Genomic DNA, 20,215 nt, shown 5'->3' with positions numbered 1-20,215 from the left:
GCCTCAGTAAAACTGAGGTTCTAAACCAAGATCAGTGTCTCTAATAAACACAGATATCCTGACCTTCCTTTTTCCCAAGCCATTTATGTTGTTTCTGCTTGTTGGAAAAGCTCCTATCTAAAATTGTGAAGAAATAGCTAAGAATCTTGAGTCAATTAGTTTATAATTTCATAAAGTACTTGGGATCTACCAATTCCATAGGCAATAAGACTCACAGAAAAAGAGAAACCTATGTTTTGTGACATTTTGTGGCCAGCTGGGGAAGCCCAGATGCTGATGAAAGCCCAGCAGTGTTATGTTGCTGTGGCAGATAAACTTCAGACCCACATCCCCCTGCCTTGTTGGCATGCAATGGCCACAGCCCTGGACGTGAGGAAAAAAGTCTTGTCCAAGTCTTGTCACCTTAATCACAAAGGGTTAACTCCACAGAAATCCTTCTCTTCTCATGCTTGTTATTTTGCTCAAATTGATGCTTAAAAATATACCTCCTTTTTTCTTCTAAATATTCTGGTGCAAAGGTTTCTTCAATGAATTCCAAACCTTTGTGCCTCTGGGACAGTCCAGGGTGTGACTCATAGATGGGGACTTTTGCCTTTAAGTAAAATAGTTGACTTTTCCTCCATCTGCCACTAAACCTTGTCAAGAAAGAATTTTGAAACACCAGCAGCCTTTGAGGGCCTAATTCACACACACAAGTGTGTATTTACCAGCCCAGCTTATAAAACATGAAGAAGGAAGGAATCTAAATAGGTGCAAGCCTGGCACCAAATTTAACACTGTACCAGGCCAAGCAAGTACCGAAGAGCAGAGCAAACTGCCCCTGCTCCCCAGGCAGCCCTGCTTTTCTTCTGAAGGACAAATAAAGGGGCTTGCAAAGTTTTCACCTTGTGACATTAAATTATCCATCGTGTAGGGATGTGCACTGGCACCAGAAATGAAGTGAAGCATAATCCTGGTATTTTATCCCTGAGGGAATTTACAGCCTCTGTGCTGCCCTCACTGGCACTTCTCCCACAGCCAAGTTCCTCAATCAGCTGCTGGCAGCAAATTGTTTTTTCACCCCCATCTTTACCATGTCTTCTGTTTTCCTGCAGTCCGTCTAAGAACCTTTGCTTCATGAAGAGCACAATATGTGAGACTCAGACATTTCAGAGATAAAATCATTGCACACCTAATGATTAAATACAGCCTTTATTACAGAAACACCAATAACAGAAAAATAAAGAGCATATCTTACTTCTCATAGCAAGTTATTTTTAGCAGCCATACATTATAGCGAGCTAGCAGTGATCAGACAAGCCATGTTCACATACTCAAGATGCCAATCTAATCTCCCTTCCTCTTTCAACTGAATTAACAGCTGTTTCTTAACTTGTGCTTGTCCATCAGAGAACAGAAAGAGCTGAAAGAAATTAAACCCTGCTTTTTAAACTCCTCAGTGACTTATCTATGTGTGACATCATTGTGTTTCTGAGATTCTCTGCACACCAAAGACCCTCATTTTGTCTTGAGTGTGCAGAGACCGCAGGGGATGGTCTGGCATGGGAGCTGCAGCAGAGCATGGGAGCCATCAGGATGTGGGGATGTGCTCACCTCAGTCCTGGGATGGCCCCATGGCCTCCTGAGCAGCACACACTTGCACAGAAGTTAAGCTTTGCTTCCCTGGTGGATGTATCTTCAATGCACCACATCATCAGTTCATCACATCACCCTGATCAGCACCTTCTGGTTCAGGGCTGGGTTGGTCTGAGCCTGTAGCTGAGGAAGAAGTGGGCTGGGGCTGCTGAGTCACTCTGGGACCCAGCTGCAGCTTTGTCTCCTCCCACAGCCAAAACTACCCTGCTGCCCCACAGCAGGGCCATTATGGCCCACCTAGTGTGTAAGCAGTTTACCAAATGTCCTCCTCTTGTATGGTGTTCTTTTAGGGACTTTTTGCTCAAGATACTTCCCAGACAAGATGTTTAAAAGAGCAAGTCTGGCAAACCAAGAGGAATTACCCCTATAGAGTCTTCCCAGTAGGAGGGACACCTCAAAGCTACTCCATTAGGTAAAAAAGTGCCAGCTAAATATATTCCTATATTCTGGCAGAAAATAAACATGGGCATCAGCTTTTAGAGCTGCACATAGCAGCTCAGGGAGCAGCTGGGCTGTCTGATTCTAATTCAGCATTAAATAATCTGGAGAGGCAACACTCCCTGCTATGCTGACACATCCCTGCTGCACGCTGGTTGGGTTTTGGGATCAGGGATGGACGTGATGGGATGCAGGCTGGGCCACAGCTGAGAGAAAGGCAGCACTTCAAGGCTGGGATCTCCTGATGCAGTAAGGCTTTCTCCAATGGATAGTTACTGCTGTAAAGCACTAACTCCATTGGATTAATTTTGCTGCATGTTGGCAGCATTTCCTGGGAGCATCCAATCGTTTCATTGGTTTGCACCACGTGCACTTCACCGGTGCCACTTAGAGCAAGCCCAGAGTATCATTCATGTACAAATGGCAGAATGCAGCTTCAAAAAATAGCAAGAAAAAGCATAAGAACAAATAAGATAAATCTGAATCCAAACATTGTTCAATACCAACACATTGATTCACTGAAGAAAGAAAAAAAAAAAACTATGGGGGAAAATATTATTTGTGCATCACTAGTAAAAATGGCAGGTGTCACAATATTAACCACAGAATTAGCAGTCATTAGTAACTCTTTTCTGTCCTCATGCTGACATCAGACTTTTATTAAAGACTGACTATTAACATAAAGCAAATTTTCAGAACAGAACAAGCAAATGCTATATCCATGTCAGTAGAAGTAACATAGATCACACAGTCCAGCAATCCAAAGAACAGGTGAAATGGGACTCAGCTTTGACAAGGGAAAGATATCTGATCCCTGTGCAGAACAGCTTAGGGCCAGACCATGTGCTGAGCTTTTTAGACAGCTTTTGTTAAAATGGCCACATGTAGCAGACTGGGACAGTGACATCCCCACTGCAGGCACAGGCTCATTTTCAAATGGAAGCTCTTCATCCATTTACCTTTCCTCACAGACATCTCATTTTTTTAAAAAAGGTGAATGCTTTGAGTATAAAAATCTGCTTTCTAAGCAACAGATTCATAGTATTAAGTAACCCTGAGAATTAGAGGGATCTTATTAGGCCCAAGGTCTGAGTCCAGTGGCTGCTTGTCTGCTAAGGGGGGAAGGAGGAAGGGAAAATGAGCTCAATAAAGCTCATTAAGCATTATGAACAATGCTGGAGCCCTTTTGCAAAAGAATAATTGAAATACTTACATTTTAATTTGAGTATTCAACTGAATACAGTCCAAATCATGGTGTCTGTATTCAAGGCTTGAAAGTTTGGTGTCCTATTTCTTGTGCTGTTTTACGTTATAAATGTATTCAGCTGTTCCTGTGCTCACAGCTGGTTCTGATGTTTCTCCAAGCGTAAAAGAGCTTCGAAATTGTCTTTATCTTTCTTATTTATTGGTTCATTCAGACTCAAAGGGAACATTTCTAGAGAATGATAATTACTTCCAGCTACATATTATACTGATTATAGAGCATTATGGCCATGTTTCCTGCTTCACACAGACCAACATCTCTAATTAATTCATAGAATGGAAGAATTTCTTTTCTTTCTTCATTTAAATAAGTAAACTGCAATGGTGAAATACTAGTAAAATATCAAAACTATTTTAAAAATACTTAAGGGAATATCTGATATTCATAACCATCAATTTTATCCAGTGAAAATCCAGTGAGGTTTCATCACCATTAAAAACTGCAGAGGATTTGGGCCATTATTCATAGAAATTAAATTAACTCCCAGCATTTCCTTTGTGTTTAGATACAGATTAAACTGTCAAGGCATTTTTGCCTATGACTTCATCTTTCTTTTGTTTAATGAGTGCCATTCCACAGTCCTTTTCCAGGCCAAACTTTTATTAGTAAAATTTAAGCCATTAGCCTAACTCCTTGGAGGAAGTGTGCTCTTATTGAATATTATTTTCTCTTTTGCAAATGCTTTTATACATAATTTCTTATCATCTTGATGTCATTTGCTTCAGTGAGCAGATTGTGTGGCATGTGCACACGTGTCTGTGTGTGTATATGCACATTTCTGCACATGTAAATCTTTTGTGACAAGGAACTTTTCCTTCTTACAACAAAGAACATGAGCTGGACTTAAATCTCAAAAGCAATTACTATTCTCATGCCTTCATCATTGGTTCAGCAGGAAATAGACTACAGAGTGTATCAGTGTGCTTTAAAGCAACTCCAGATTATTTCCATATGAAAATCCAGCTGCTCAGCTGTGAGCACACTGGGGAATACTCACTTTTGGGCAGATTTGTCCAAGGCCTGGGCAAGCTTTTATTTCCCACTGAAACCCTGACCATACAGCATCAGTGGATTTCCATTTCTCATGGACCTCATGCAGGTGCTCCAGTGGTGGCCACTTAATCCCAGGCATTTCCAGTGAGTGGCATCTTCCTGGATTAAGGGACCACCCTGTTGCCCCAGCAGAGGACATTTCCTGGGCTCAGTGTGCTCACTGTGACAGATCCATGTCTGAACAGCACATGGGGATTCCTGAGCTCTCACAAGACCAGGAATATATTCAGCTCCAGGGTAAGAGTCACAATTACCACTCCGTCTTTGCAAAGGGCTTAGTGGGAGAACCCCAGGAGTTTAGGAAGTGTAACTGTGTGTAGGACTGGAGAACTGGCTTGTGAGTGGAGTCACACTGACAATTCCCCTGAGATTTTGGCACTCACTGTGTTCTGAAAAAAGCTTTCAGTGAGCTCTCGCTCAGCAGGGTTGTCTGTAGCTGGTTTATTCTAAACCTTCTGGTTTATTCACCTGAAGGTCAGACTTACATCTTTTGATAAATCTAACCATCATTAACAAACCTGATGGATTTTCTGGGGGATTGTGATACTGCTTGCTTTAAGCTATTTTTAGGAATCTGGCTTAGGTGATCTGAATGACCTCCTTTGTTAACAACAGAGAGAATTTAGGCTCCTCATTTTGGACTACATCTAAATTAGATGCTAAGAATAGCCTAAAGCAGAAGGTGTGAGTTCTCTCCTTCCCACCTTAAAAGAACTCCTTCCAGAAACATTCATTAGCTGTAAACACACGTGTCATCTCACTTAAAAATGTGGCTTCAGGGCAGGGAGATTTTCAGGCAGAAGCAAAACTCCTGTGACTTCTCTGCTTGCTGCACACACTTGGAAGCACAAGGGCACCTCAGATGCGTTCATATCCTCTCTGTGGCTTCCTCCTGGAGATCAGGAAGGTGGCAAACACAATGACAAACAATCCCAGGATACTCAGGCACACTGCAATGGGAGCTACTTTGCCGTTTCTATCAAGAAAACATTCTTCTTCTGAAAGGAAAAGGAAATCAGAGAATGTTACAGCAGAACACCATACTCCTAAACTGTACATCTGTATTCCAGTAAAGTTGGCAAATACAAGCCAGAAGTTCTCAAAACCTTGCTTTGTTTTTTCTTTCTTTTTCCTATATACTTACTATATAGTATAAATACTATACTTACTACACTATATTTACTACACTTTTTATCTGTGGTGAGACTTATCTCAAGAAAACCATCCTTGCCCCTTCTGCAGTAGCTCTGTGCTTCCCTGGAGAGTGGCTCTTCTCCCTCACATCTGCAGGAATTGTTTCACCACTCAGCACACACACAGCAGGGGCTTTCTTCCCAAAAGCAGATGGGAGCATCACAATACAAAGTGCCAGCCTGAAAATAAAGGGCAAGACATCCTGCATGGTCAAAAACTGCTCCTGTGTGACATCTGATTGCTTCTTCCCAGTGAAGAGGATCAGGCCAGAGACAGAAGCCCATAGTCCAGCACATCACTAGTGCAGTAGGGATCCTTGTTAAGTCAGTGTTTTCTAAGAAAAATCAAATTCTAATTATTCTCTCTGTTTAATTCAGAGTATTTGTAGATAATGGTGGCTAACTCAGAACATTCAGAGATTAGGAAGGCAGAAGCCTTGGACATAGTCCAGGGAGTTGCTTTAGCAGTACCTTTGCAATTTTGTTGTACATATGATGATATCATACACAAATCATATTTCTGAAGGACCATACAAAGATATCACTCCAAACATACCTCTTAGCTACAGAGAGGGCAAATTCTGACTTTCTCAGCCAGTTCCTACCCAAATGAATACTCAAATCATCCCCTGATTAAACAGAAACTTATTACTTTAAAGTGAACTTCTAGACTGAAGTAAATTGGCAGCTTTCCTAGGGACAGACTGCACCATGTGGGCCACTGAGAGAAATGGAAAATTTACCCAGTAACAATGGCAGGATCAGCCTCAAATTCAAAATACAAGTGTAGTCCTGGGAGTGAAGGCAGTGTCTGGGAATGGCCACTAATGCGTTATCCCAGAATTGGATCAGACCTACATCTCCCACCGGCTCTACAGGAATGATCTTCCTCATGCTCCAAGGAAAGACAGACCTCTGTCATGCTGCTCTGAGTGGCAGCTGCAGAGCAAACCGTTCTCTCAGCAGGGCAGTGTGGTCAGCTAAACCCCACAGCTAAACCCCACAGTGGATCCCAGCTCAGCAGCAAATCCAGTTTATAGCCAGGATATATCCAACACCCTGTGCCCCCTCACTCCCTGGGGCTGTTCTGAGGCAGGATTGACAGCACTCTGAGATCACAACCTCAGCTCTTATTCCATGACTGTGCTGGCACAGGTTGTAGCTTGGCTTGGGCTTTTCCCCCAGGGGAATTTTATACTGTCAGTGGGCAATGAGCCCATGGAACATGTGGAGTCCATGACATCATGTCACAGCTCCAGAGCCTCCACATGGCTCTTCCCAAAGTCTGACCCTCTTCTGCTCTAATCCAGATGGTGATGCAATGCCACAAAGCCAGCGGCATGAGCATTCCATTAGACGTTGCCTTTTAAAAGCTTTGTCTGGTTAATGTAACCGGCTGTTAAATGAGCTGAAAAGTATTTGCATCTAAGTGTTGCAAAAACCAAAGATGTTTGAATTGGCCATTTTGCTTTGATGAAACATTGGGGATGAAGGAATGAACTCTATGAACTCTAGAAACTGTTTCTGATACAATGAAGTACAGAAGGCTCTTTTACAGATTTCTAGACTCAAACAGATCAAGCTATTGATATAACAGTGCTGTAATCTGTACAAAATTGTAAGGAACTTGAAACCAGTGACCATTAATGTTTTCTTTTTCTTCCCCATTTAAAGATAAGCAAATCAGGAGCAACAGAAGTGAAACTATCAGTCCTGAGACACCCAAGGGGATGAGGCTGATGATGTGTTTAGTCATTCCTTCACTGGGGATTTTCTTTTTCAGAATCTGCACATGCAGCCAATACACCACCGTTTCATGACTGTTTTATAGCCACAGGGGAATTATTTCAGAGGTGGGAGCTGCTTTCTCAGCTCTCTGATTAAAAGAAAAACTAATTTAAATTTTTACATGGCATTGACTAGCAGAGATTGGTCTGACTTGGAGAGAGAGAAGGAGGAACAGAGAGCATCTTTCTCAGCTGAGCCTCTCCTAGAGGTGAGGCCATACCTAGTCCCATCAGTAATATCATTCTTTGTACACATTTGAATGGGAATGCAGGGACCAGATGGGATCCCATGAATTCTTCCAGCTCATTGTTATTGCATGAAAAAATTCTCCACAGAATGAGAGTACAGATGGGATTCTCAGCGTGGAGAAAGACTATGTCTTTAAAAAGCCCCAAATGTTGTTTCCCATTATATCCCTGTTAGAATGGAAAAGGTAACCAAAATGGTGACCTAACAGGAGAAGAATTGGTCAAACAGAGCCAAACAGTCAAAAGACAGATCTAAAGTAAAAAGAATACAGGGGCAGTATTTTGTAAGCACACAGAAAGACAAGTGGCAGAAGAGAAAATGTCTTATTCCTGCATCTGAAGGGCTGGAGAGCTGGTCAGCCCCTCTGTGCACCTGAGTCCTTGTATGGAAATGCCCTGAGAGGAAGCCACAGAAATGAGAAAATGGACAACTTGAAAGAGATCACAAGGTCCCACTGAGTCCCCCTCTCTGGTCTTTGTCTTTTACTGCGATACCTGATTGCCTCTTTGTGGCACTTCTCCAAGAAAAGACAAACTGAAGAGATGAGCATCATGTTTAATTCTGAAGCTGGGAGAGGGCCAGTTGTGCTCCTCCTCAGGAGCACATTTCATCATGTCTAGACACAGCTGCTCTGAAAATACCATCCTGCATTCACAAATATCCCTTATTAGCTGGCAGTTTTGCTGCTGCAGTTGAGTGAGTATCAGGAGCCTTTTAGAATAGCTAAAATCTGAAATCTGGCTATATTGAGAACAGTGACCTGGAAATGAACTTTGCACGTTGGGGTTTGGGTGCAGTGGTGGTGAACACACCTCTGCGTGTTCCAGGAGAGAATGGATGAAGAAGAAAATTGTGGCTGTAGAACTGAGCATTTTTAATGAGAAGGTGAAACAGAAGGTACTGAATGCAGGGGGGAAAGATATTTTTCCATCCTCCATAGGTATTAGCACTGTGTTGGAAATGACTCAGAAAAGGTTGAGAAAACAGCAGTGGGATGTGTATGGGTATAATTTAGCAGATTACATCCATCAGGCCACCAGAGTGCTGTAGATCTGGGAAGGGTGGAAAAGTATCCTTCTACTCACCTTTTCCAAACTGGTCACCCACAATGTCAAAGGCCTGCAGCTGCATATGAACAAAGAGGATCTGGAAATTGTTCTCCAAGGGGAAGGTTTGCCTGCTGGCACACTTAAAGGAATTCCCCAGCTTTGTTGTGAACAGCTTCTCATTTAGGGCTGCATAGTAAAGCATACCTGGAGGCCAGAGAGAGACAGATGAGAATCCACACTGACTCCATTGGAACCAACACCTTCCTGAGGTAAAATGGTCCCAGAGGTGAATAAAGCACGGACATTTTCTCCATAAACTATCACTTATTCTTCTTACATGTTTAAATGAGTGCTTTAACTATCAATGGACAACTCAGCTGAGCTTAGGTCTGAAAAATTGGCTAAAATTTCAGATGCTTCTTCAAATCACATTTTAACAAATTGAGTCGGCAGGAGGGGGTTAGAACCTCACAGGAGCAGGCAAGGTTTGAAGTAATCTCTATTCTGAAAGAGTGGGGCAGGGAAAGCTTTTGAGATCAAAAAGAAAATGTAGTAATAGTGATGTTAGTGCAGCCAGGCCCCTTCTCTTCCTTTTTTATACCACAAGATTTAGGTGAATGACACATTGAAAGCTTGATAAAACACGTATTTGCAACATCCAGTGTTTTAAAGATCTGAAAGCTTATCCCACACCCAGAACAGTTTGATATGAAATTAAGACAGGTTAAAATCACTGACCTTCAGAAGATAACTGTATTCTGCTCTCAATTTTAGTGACAGAGTAACTTGGAGCTTGCTGCAAAAGAAGATGTATCTTTATTCATAATACATGCTCATACTTGCAGGGGAAAGAAACACAGCTTACCTCCACAAAATGGTCATAAGGAATTTCCCAAAGGAACACTTTGTAAAGCACCACCTTTGAGACCCAAGAACCAACTCTCTTGGATTTTTTTTTCTTTTCCAAATCTCAGCTGCATCACCAGTTCAATGAAACGGGGCCATACAGGTGTCATTTTACACAAACTGCTCAAGCTGGGCACTCCTCAGATACTTGTGATAACCAATAGTAGGAAGATTGCTGACATGGAAAGCACCTGGCACAACAGCACAGAACAGAATTTCCAGCCAGGTGTCCTGCTCACGTGTGCCCTGAAACCCTGGTGCAGCCTGGACACTGCTCTCCCCTGGGGTGCCACAGGGAAAGAGCCAGCCCTGGGAGCTTCTCCCTGGTAGCAATGTTGCAGTAAAATGTGATGCCTCATGCAGCAGCCCTGCTACCCTGTTTAATTCCTGCTGTGGGCACACAGGGATTCATGAGTGCAGCTGGTGGATAAATTACCTGAATGTCTCCTGTGCACGTGTAGGATGGAGCGGGAAAATTGAAGAAAGAAATGCACCAGAGGAGAGGTTCTCAGCATCATTCCAACTTAAAGACATAAATATGACCATTTTTGGATGGCAGTTCTGTTTGGCCACGGTTAAAAACTTTGCTTGGGGAAAACACCTGCTCCTACTTCACATCTTGTGGGTTGGTTACACAACTTCCCTTTTTCAAGCCCTTTCACGGAGGCCACTGGAGTGGTGAGCAATGAACCAGCCCCTCTCCTCTGCCACCCCAGCCCTGGGGCCTGAGCCAGCTCCTCTCCCACAGGGACAGCCACAAGTGCCACTGCTGGAGCACTCCTGCTTCAAAGCACTGGGAGAGGCTGTGGGGACCAAACACAAAAAGCCAGCAGCACACTGTTTTCTTATTAACTTGAATTTCAAAGCAGTCCAAGCTGAGCCCTGCTATGCTCTTGAGGCTTATCTTTAAGTGGAGGGTGCATTGTCTAATGCTGTGCCAAAAACCACCTTTTTCAGGGCAAGGCAGGTCAAGGACCTCCTAAAGGTTCACATCACTCTCCTTAGCACTGCTGCAACCTGGGGGCTTTCGTGGGTACTTGAATCCCCAGCCTTTCCCTAAGGATTCTTGTAACACCAAAAATGCTCCTCTTGTTGCAGGAAGCACACATTTAAAGCAAACACTCAGAGTCTGAACTGATCCCTTGTTTTGAAAGAGCTCCTTCATTTTTTACCTTACTTTTCCTCTGTAGCTCTTAGAAAACTTTTAGCCGTAAGCTAAAATAAAGATGACTACTAATCGAAATATTTTCTCCGTTCAAGAATTAATGACACATGTGGGGTATAATTTCCCTCTTGGGCTTTTTATGAAAATGACTGATTAACCATTTGTACTTTTCTTAATTGTCTCTAATTTGAGACTTGCAGCTTGGAACCAGGCTGCAAGACTGACATTTAGCTTGATTAATTGAAGGACACAGATCAGCAGTGATGGCCAGATGAAGCTCTCAGCTGCTGTGGAGCTCCAGGACATGGCCTTGATGTTCATTACACTTGCCAGAGTTTGATGGGATCCAGCCATGTTCCTGCCCATTCCTCCCTGCCCATTAATGACTTCATGCACAGTGTTAGTTCTACCTCTGCTGGCATCATCACTCAGCCCTTACAGCTTTCAGGTGAATAGTGCTGCCTTCCAAAATGTGCAAATCCCTGATTTAGCAAGAGGATGGCTGCTCTCAGGGATCATCTCCTGTGCTTGTAAAAGCTGCTGCACTCTTGGTAGCTTGTGTGAAAGCCACACCTGCATGTGATGTGGCCCCAGTGGGGAACTTGGAATTAATAGATACAATGTCAAAAACAAAGCTCTGTTTCCCCACTGTGTAAGCAGGATCTCTCATCTTGTCCAAGTTTCTCTGTGTGTTTATAGGGTCTCCCTGGTGTGGTGCATTTTAAGGCCACTTATCTACAATTTTGTTGTTGCAGTTCACTTGTTTGGAATTCTCCACTCAGAAATTAGATGAAATTAGACTCCTTCAGCTGTGGATGTGTCATAGCTCCGGGGCGCTTAAAACTGCACGGGCTCTCCTTTGAATTTGACAACCCCAGCTGGCTTTTAGGGGACACAAATGGCTGAGAGCAACTTGACAGTGAGAGTCAGAGCTCCCAGCACACCTTGTTCCTGCACAGGGACTCCAGTTCCAACCCCTTCCCTCTGCACCACTCCAATGCAAACAGCAGATCTGACCTCCCCTACCACGAGACTTTTACCTATGTAAAAAAAAAGACTTGGATTTTGCTTGGCTATTCCTAGACTTTGTGTTGCTTGATGAGCAGCTTTAACATTACTCTCTGGCACTTTCTGTCAGAGAATGGCAGAGTACTGTGCTTACCCTTCCCTTCCACATGGAAAGTTCAAACAGAGCTGATCTAACACTGAAGTCAGTTGTACTGTGAGCACGACATTGCACAGGCAGCCTGCAGAGGTATTTTCCAATCTGAATTAATTAAAGCATGGTTCTCTGGTTCTGGCCCTTTGGGTAGAACAGGAGTAACCATGCCTTATATACAGATGGAAAACAAGCACAGAGATGGATAAAATGCCTTTTCCCACAGCTCAAGCTGGATCAAAGGCAGCTTTGCTTTGTTCTTGCTTTCCAGTCCTAAACACTCCTTCCCTCTAAATGCAACAATTACCTTTACAAAGGTGATGTTTACAAATCCTCCACTAAAAGTTAATTTCAGCTCAGACTGCACCATCCCACAGCTTCCAGATATCTTTGTCATATTGGGGTTGACAGTCACATATTCCATCTGCTCCTGTGAAGAAAAGAGACATTGCAGGGCTGCTGATGAATGAAAGCAAACATGCAGAGATTTAATAACTTTAAAACATGCAGAGATTTGCCCTTTTTATGCCCCCAGACAGGCTCTGTGTGGCTGAATGAACAGGCTAGTGGTGGTGGCAGCCGAACTGCTGCCTGCCAGGGTTGTTCACCACTTATGAACCAGCACTGGTGGTTGTCTGACACATCACTGAACTGTTCCAGTGCATGAAGCTGGCAGAAAATACTTGGTTTCTGTTCATTCAGTGAACTGATGATTCAGGCAGAGTCAGGTGAGTATGAGTGGTAATTTACAGAGAGGGAGTACCTTATATGATTATCAACATCTCACTATGGTGAGGTTGGGAATCCTGCTCCCTTCCTGGCTTCTGCCAGGACAAGGGATGAAAATTATCTTTACCAACATTAGTCACTCTTCCTATGTTAGCAATATTCAGACATCAAACATGAGTATTTGTATGTGTAACAGGGATGGCATAAGAACTCCAGAGCCTGAGGTTGTAGCTCTATATGGTGTATTAATTGAGGCAAAAAAACCTTAAGCCTTAGGGACACAATTGCCATTTCAGGTTGTATGGCATCTGTTGCTGAATCATTCTCAGTGGATCACCTCTGGGAGAGAGGAGCAGCTCTTCAGGACCTGGCAGTTCCCAATGTCCTAAAATGTCCATACATCAGCATCTGGACAGCCCATCTCTTAATCCAAGGCTGTGAACTGGCAATTTCTTGCTTTCATTGCAAATCACAATGTCAAGCTCTTACCTGAAGTCAGTTCAGATTTTAACTAACCTTCCATTGTGGGAAGCACAAATAACCTTGCAGGCTGATCCCCTGCCCCAGCATTGCTGCCACACAAATATCACTGAGAGCACCTTTACATCCCCTTGGCATCATCATCACACAGGCCAGAGAGGGTACAGCAGCGGGGATGCTGTGGCATGAGGGGCCTTAGACTGGCAGCAAACCCCTTATCTTGATCATAGAAGCTAATTCTGAAAATGGCTTGGAAAGGGGAAGAAAAAGCTCCTGCTAGTTAATGAAGTCACTAAAAGCTCAGCACCACCTCACCTGCTGTGTATTTCGGGCCATCAGCTGCAGGCCCATGACGGCTTTGACGCAGGTCCCGTTCCCATCAGAAACAGCGTAGGTGCCTGTGGGGATGGCAGAGGGCTCTGGGGTGGGAGAGGGTCTCACTGTGCTGGCAGGGGACGTGGGGGCTGTCTGTGTCCCTGCATGGGTGCCTGTTGTGTTGGCCACGGCCGTGGCTGTTGGATCACCCGTGGCTGTTGTTTGTCTCCGTGACCGCGTGCTGGGCCCGGCCCTCGGCGTGCTGGTGGCCATGGTGGCAGCTGTCCCCTGGGTGCTCGCTGTCTCCTGCTTCAGGGAGGTGTTGGTGGCCACTGCTGCAGTTCCTGTGGTCACAAGTGGTCCCGTGCCATGCCTGCTGGAGGACACAGGGGCAGAGGTTGTGTTCTTGGCTGCAGCTGTAAGTGAGGGCATGGCGGGGGCCGCAGCCTGGCCGGCCGTGCTGGGGCTGTCTGCAGGGGCTGGGGATGGTGCTGCTGCTCCTGCCGTGGGCTGGCCTGCAGCTGATGCTGCCTGCAGCTGCTCCCTTGTCTGCTCGGTCGTTCTGTGGCTCATGGGTGTTGTTTGAAGAGGGTCTGTGCTGGCAAAATGAACTGTGGTGCTTTGATGGGGCGAGGAATGATAAAGGGAAAGTGGCTGAGCAGAAATAGCCATTTGGTGGAAGGATGTGGTTTCTGGAGACAGTTCAACCCCCAGGGCCACTTCAGCAAAGCAGGAGGAAAATGCTGCAAAGAAACTAAAGTCAGTAGTCTAGAAACCTTTGGACTTCACTTTTATGTTGATAACCACAACATACCTGCGCTGGCTTTGTTGTCAAATGTGTGATACAATTTCACTTTCATTTGGCTCCAGTCATGATAGGAGAGTGAAGGCAGACACCCTGTGGGACTATCCACAGCTAGACACCAATCCCCCAAGCTTCACACCTCTGAGTATTCCCATTCTAGGGGAGCAAACTGGCTCCCAGCTCTCCACACACTGAGGAAGCAGACCTTGCACAATCCCCAGGCAGCACAAGAATTCCCTGCAGGAGGTAGTTCAGCAGGATTTGCTGGAAGCAAATTATTGAGGTCTAAGGAAGATGAAGTGGGTGTAGAGGCCAGAGGGGTTGGTTTCTTACCAACAAAGTGTAGGGAGTGGGGATGTGTCTGTGTGTGTGAAGGAAGTGAGGCAGTGTCGTGGTCTTACAGTGATTCACAAGTCTGGGAAACCAGTCTGGGAACAGGGAAATTCCAGGTATTTATTTTGTTGTAGCAATGTCAGCTTGAACCCTGGAGTTCTTCCTCCTGGAAGAACCCAAAGAAAAACCACCCCTCTAAGTGATGAGCTTTCAGAAATGAAAAAAAAAATAGGGTGCAGCATCCAGGAGCATTTGGACCACATTAGGAAATAGTTAGAGCACCAAAATTATGCTTCCACCTAATAACATTTACAGAAATGTGTCTCTTGCAGAAGTAAAAAAAACCAAAAAACTGGCTCCTAAATGTAAATACAGAAGTGAACAAAAAGCGGGAAAGTACACTGTAGAATATTTGAATGTCACAACTCTTCTGCTTGAGTCTTTGTGAGTGTGCAACAAGACTCTGGAAAGACAAGGCTGAGTTAAAGAAATAAATCACTGATGTTTGTGAATTCTTTGATGTACATGAAGGTACAGGTAGTTAAATGCTTTACTGCCTAAATTAGTGGGAGGACAGAGATAAATTCTCCCATTTGGAGACAGAAGGGACCCAAAAGTCCAAGATAGCTCATATTCCCAGCAGTACAGCTCCACAGAGAATGCCTCAACATGTCTGAGTTCACTGTACACTGGTTCTTTCAAAAAAATTTCTCATGAATTGGTGTCAAAGTTGATGGCAGGCAGGCTGCTGAGATTAGAGTATCAGGATACATTAATGCCAGAGGCACATTTGGAATGAAAATGGCTGAAATCTCACAAGTTCTTCCATTTTTTCACTTATTTACTGTCACTCATCATGAACAGAGGTCTTCAATAATAACTGAATTCACAAAATCTAACCATTTTCAGATACATATAATCTAAGTAAGAATAATAGAACTTACTGGGTTTTGAATCAAATTCAAGATAAAAATCAAAGAAACAAGAGCAGAGGCACAGATCTTAACCCTTACCACAATTTTCCCTTAAAAATGGCAATGCTGGAGAAGAGCAGAAATGCAGGTGTAAATACTCCATACTCCTAAAATTGCCTGGGTTTCACTCTGAGCTGTACAGAACACACCTGACTGCCACTTTAGGTGTTACCATCAAAATGCAACTTGAGACAGTTGAAAAACCTCAAAAATATTCTGATTTTTCTCAAAATGAACCTAAAAATGCATAATTCATATGATATTTTAGTTCATTTTCTCTCTTTCCCCTATGCTTTGCCACAGCTGATGCAGAGCTGTATATCAGATGGCTGATCTCCTTCTGTGGGGCCAGGGGAAAGCCAGAGCAGTTGCCATGCACCACTTATGGGTAGCTGCATCCAAGTGTATCAGCATGATAAAAACAAGAAAGAAGAAGTTGCAATTTTCACTCTTTCTTCCCCTCTAAGACTGTGAAACAATCCATATTTAAATTTACACGAGTCCTAAATTGTCTGTAGGTCTTAGTTTTCAGCTCACAGATTGGTTTTGATTACTGACCAGGTTACACAGATGTAGAAAGAAATATTGAAGTGACATTAGAATGCCGCCCATAGCTTTAAAAAAAAAACTCCTCAAAAGGTCATTTCAACCCAATTACTTTTCATTATTCAGCAAGACAGGGTGACCTGAGGGGTGCAGCCCGCAATGTCTTTGGAATGGCCCATGGTTCTTGCTCACTGGGTGACTACCAGACTGTTCCTCCAAGAATTTTGGGGTTTCTGCCAGTGCATGATGGCCACACTGCTAAATCCTTTGGCTTGGTCTTCCCAAAAGGCATTTGGCCACAGCAGCCCCCAGGGACGGGCAGGGATCACTCTCCAGCTGCCCCCATTGGCACTGGCTGTGTTTGGGTGGCTGCTGGAGGTGGTTTGGTGGCCCTGCTGGGTGAAGGGGCAGATGGGCCCATGGAGTCCCTGGCTTACCCTCCAGCTGAGGCTGGGAAGGATTCCATGGCTCCTTGGCATGGCCAGGTTCCTCTCTGGGAGCCTGGCACAGCTCAGAAAGCAGCTGAGAGCACAACTCCCCCAGCACAGCCTTTTGTGGCTCTGCCAGCAGAACAGAACAGGCCACAGAAACATGAGGAGTGGCAGCTCTGCACCCCCAGTAGTTTCCTTTTTTTCCCCCTCCTATAATGCCAACTCAAAACTTCATCCAAGCAACATTTTGTTTGAGGGATGCAAGTGCCCTGGGGTGAATCTTCCCAGAGCAAGCAGCTGCAGTCCCCTTGTCTCACTTCAGCACCAAAATTGTGTGTAACAGATGCTGAGGGCTGTGTGGGAGCCCTGACAGCCTCCTTACAATGCTCCAGAAAAAACTCCCAGAAACGGACCAGCACAGTTCTCAGAAATTCACTGTTCCCAGTCTGGGCCTGGAGATCCCTTTTTCGTGCTTTGGTGACAAGTTTTGGTCACAAGAACATCACTGCTGTGCTCCCAGGTGTTATGGTGGGAAGCTGAGTGCTCAGTGCCATGGCCTGGCTGTGCTATTTCTCAGCCTGTGCTGGGGTGTGTGATAGAAACTCATCCCCTTTTCATCTAACCACACTCATCTGCTCAGCTGTCCCACAGTGTTGTTCTCCACTAATTATGTTTCATTCCCTGTCTGCATAGAAGGACTTGACTTTGTGACATTAATAAAACATCACAACAAATTATTAAAGGAAAGATCAAAATCGGGTAAAGAACAGAGGAAACAAGTTCTTTCTGGTCAAAAGTGATTGCTGACCACTGAATTATTAGTGTTGCTACTCAGTCTGATCTTGCTCTCCCTTTCATCTGTATGTTTCGGGGCTATTTCAGCAGACTTTGGCTATGAAGCAGGCATGGGAAAGCAGAGAGATACAGCAGGTGCTGCTCGTGGTCAAGTCCCTGGGCATTTTCCCTGCTCATGGACTGGGAGGGGGACAGGGCTGTTCTTTCTGTCATCCCCGTGTGCCGATGGCAAAACACACCCAACAGCAAGCTCAAACCCTTGGCCCTTCCACAGATTAAATCACATTTTGTCCTCTTCACCAGGCAAATTTGGTGCTCCTGCAGGTGTTGAGCAGTGACTGGGAAATGTCCTTCATGTGTATGGCTCCCCAGATTTTCACAGAGCAGCATTAAGGATCAGATGGTGACTCTGATGGGGTTTGTCATTGAGAGAAGCCCCAGCCTGTCTTCTCCAAGCTCCTACCTCACTCCTGCTTTCCTAATCCTGCTCTGCATCTTGCAATGCAGATAAATTAATGACTCGAGCAATGCTTCCTTAGTTTTTTCTTTCCTGTTTATCTCACTCAAGATTTTCAGTTAGATCAGCAGGTCTGGAAATTATTTTTAATTATGAAAAGCAAAGCCAAAAAAGTCTGCTTCTGACAAGGCTTGGAACTGACTCCTTCACACAGAGTTTATGCCACCACAAGAGTTCAAGGGAAAATACAGAGGAAAACATCAAAAACTAAGTGTATCTTAAAAACGAAACAGGTTGATACACTAAGTCTGTCAAACTGAGGGTATAGCAGCTGCAATGAACAGCAGGTATGGTTATTTCTTAGCAGTGGGACTTTACTGAAAGCACCCTTAGTGTTAGCAACAAAACTGTCCAAAGTTTTGAGTCTGTTGGGTGCTGTCCTGACTGCAAGGAAACCAGACTGACATAATGTCCCTTTTTCCAGGTAGAAATGATGCCGTTACTCACCACAGGCGAGGGTCAGTGAGATGAGCTGCCGTGCGCTCCTCCCCATGGCCAGCACGGCTGTGAGAGGCGCTGCTTCTCCCAGGAGCCGGTGCAGAGCAAACCCAGCTCTGCTGCGGACTGAAAAGTTTCACTGGCTGCAGGGAGTGCTCAGTCACATGGCTGGGAAGGAGGTGGAGAGAGAGGGGGAGACCGATGCCTCTCGCCTGTAAACTCGCGCAGAAGGAAATAAATGATGGTTAGGAAAGAAAGTGAAAAGAGAAATGACTGCTGGGCTGACTGGGAGGAGAGCTGGGGCTCTGCGAGGCCAGGGAAAGCTTCGTGCATCTTCCTCCCTGTGTGAGAACCTGGTGCAGAGTGCCCCAGCAGAGGGTTACAGCTGTAAATCAGTGCCTCCCCTGTGTTCTTTAGAAAAAGACTTTATTTAAGGGCAAACTCCATCTTTTATGTTAAGGCACAGAAGGGAGAGGGGTGTGACCATCTGCACAAAGCACCTGCTAAAAGTAATACAGGGCTGAGCAAAGCTCCAGACGGGCTCTTGTCCCATGGGCACCATCCTGTGCTGCCTGGCCCCGTGCTGCTCCAGCCAAGGTGGGTGTGCAAGTGTGTGCACGGGTGTGAGTGTGAGCGAGTGTGCGAGAGTGTGAGCGGGTGTGCATGGGTGTGAGCGGGTGTGAGCAGGTGTGCATGAGTGTGAGCGAATGTGCGAGAGTGTGAGCGGGTGTGCATGAGTGTGAGTGAGTGTGCGCGGGTGTGCAAGAGTGTGAGTGAGTGTGCAAGAGTGTGAGTGAGTGTGCATGAGTGTGAGCAAGTGTGCATAGGCGTGAGCGGGTGTGAAAGAGTGCGAGCGAGTGTGCATGGGTGTGCATGACTGTGAGCAGGTGTGCATGGGTGTGTGTGAGTGGGTGTGCGAGAGTGTGAGCGGGTGTGCAAGAGTTTGAGCAGGTGTGCAAGAGTGTGAGCAAGTGTGAGTGGGCATGCAAGAGTGTGAGCGCATGTGCAAGAGTGTGAGCGAGTGTGCATGGGTGTGCGAGAGTGTGAGCAGGTGTGTGAGGGTGTGCGAGAGTGTGAGCAGGTGTGTGAGGGTGTGTGCAAGTGTGAGCAGGTGTGTGAGGGTGTGAGCAGGTGTGTGAGGGTGTGTGCAAGTGTGAGCAGGTGTGTGAGGGTGTGTGCGGGTGTGAGCAGGTGTGTGAGGGTGTGTGCGGGTGTGAGCAGGTGTGCATGAGTGCCACACCGAGGGCTCCTGCCCAGCTCCGCGGGCCGGGGCAGGAGCCGTGCAGGTAGTGCTGGCTGCAGGGCCAGGATGTGCAGCAGGGGAGCCTCACTCCCTCCTGCCCTGGCATCCCCTGCCCTGGGCATCTGCCAGGGCCCTGCTTGGGCAGGGAACAAAGCAGCCCCCACGCTGGCATCTGGCTGCTCCTCATTCTTCTTTTCCTCATGCCAATATCAGCTGCAGGAACATGGTGACACCAAGGACTTGAAGAGTCAGGTGAGGTGAAGTTTGCCCCCAGAAATCTGGATGCTGCATGAAATCAGGTCCAGTTTATCTTGCTCTATTTGCACTGTGTTTCCACATTCTTATTTTCACCTGCTTGCCTTTCTACATGATCCACAGTTTGTATTTGGATCAATTAGCACTCCCTAATGAACACTGGTAGGCAAAGGCATGCAGATATCTCAGGAGTAACTATTATAAAGTCATCTATGACTCTCTGTCTGTGTGAACCTTTTCACAGGTTCCCAGTGATTCAGAACACAACTAAGGGAGATGGGTAATGGAAAAAACCCTGCTCTGCCTTTTGATACATGTGTTGGACAAATTACTCTTATATTGGACAAATATGTCAATTTTTTCAGCTCTGATAATGGGCCTTTACTGATAAAGGCCCATTATCAGAGTATTCATGTATTTCAAATAGAAAAAAATGTCATTTTACTTGTTGCTTC

At 45.2% G+C, this 20,215-nt stretch overlaps 1 protein-coding gene across 1 annotated transcript; it reads right to left on the bottom strand.

The window, feature by feature from the left end:
• Nucleotides 1-1,172: 1,172 nt before the first annotated feature.
• Nucleotides 1,173-20,160, bottom strand: LAMP3 (lysosomal associated membrane protein 3). Its single transcript, XM_066556539.1, has 6 exons — nt 18,272-20,160; nt 13,424-14,166; nt 12,207-12,329; nt 9,408-9,465; nt 8,706-8,873; nt 1,173-5,388 (listed from the first exon to the last, which is right to left on the bottom strand). The coding sequence occupies exons 1-6, from the start codon at nt 18,315-18,317 to the stop codon at nt 5,249-5,251; spliced, it is 1,278 nt and encodes a 425-aa protein (XP_066412636.1). The 5' UTR covers nt 18,318-20,160; the 3' UTR covers nt 1,173-5,248.
• Between the last annotated feature and the right edge of the window lie 55 nt (nt 20,161-20,215).

Source organism: Molothrus aeneus, chromosome 10 (genome assembly GCF_037042795.1).
Source record: "Molothrus aeneus isolate 106 chromosome 10, BPBGC_Maene_1.0, whole genome shotgun sequence".
Classification (NCBI taxonomy): Eukaryota; Metazoa; Chordata; class Aves; order Passeriformes; family Icteridae; genus Molothrus; species Molothrus aeneus.
The sequence above is the reverse complement of the archived record's forward strand: the minus strand, read 5'-3'. Positions and strand labels throughout refer to the sequence as shown.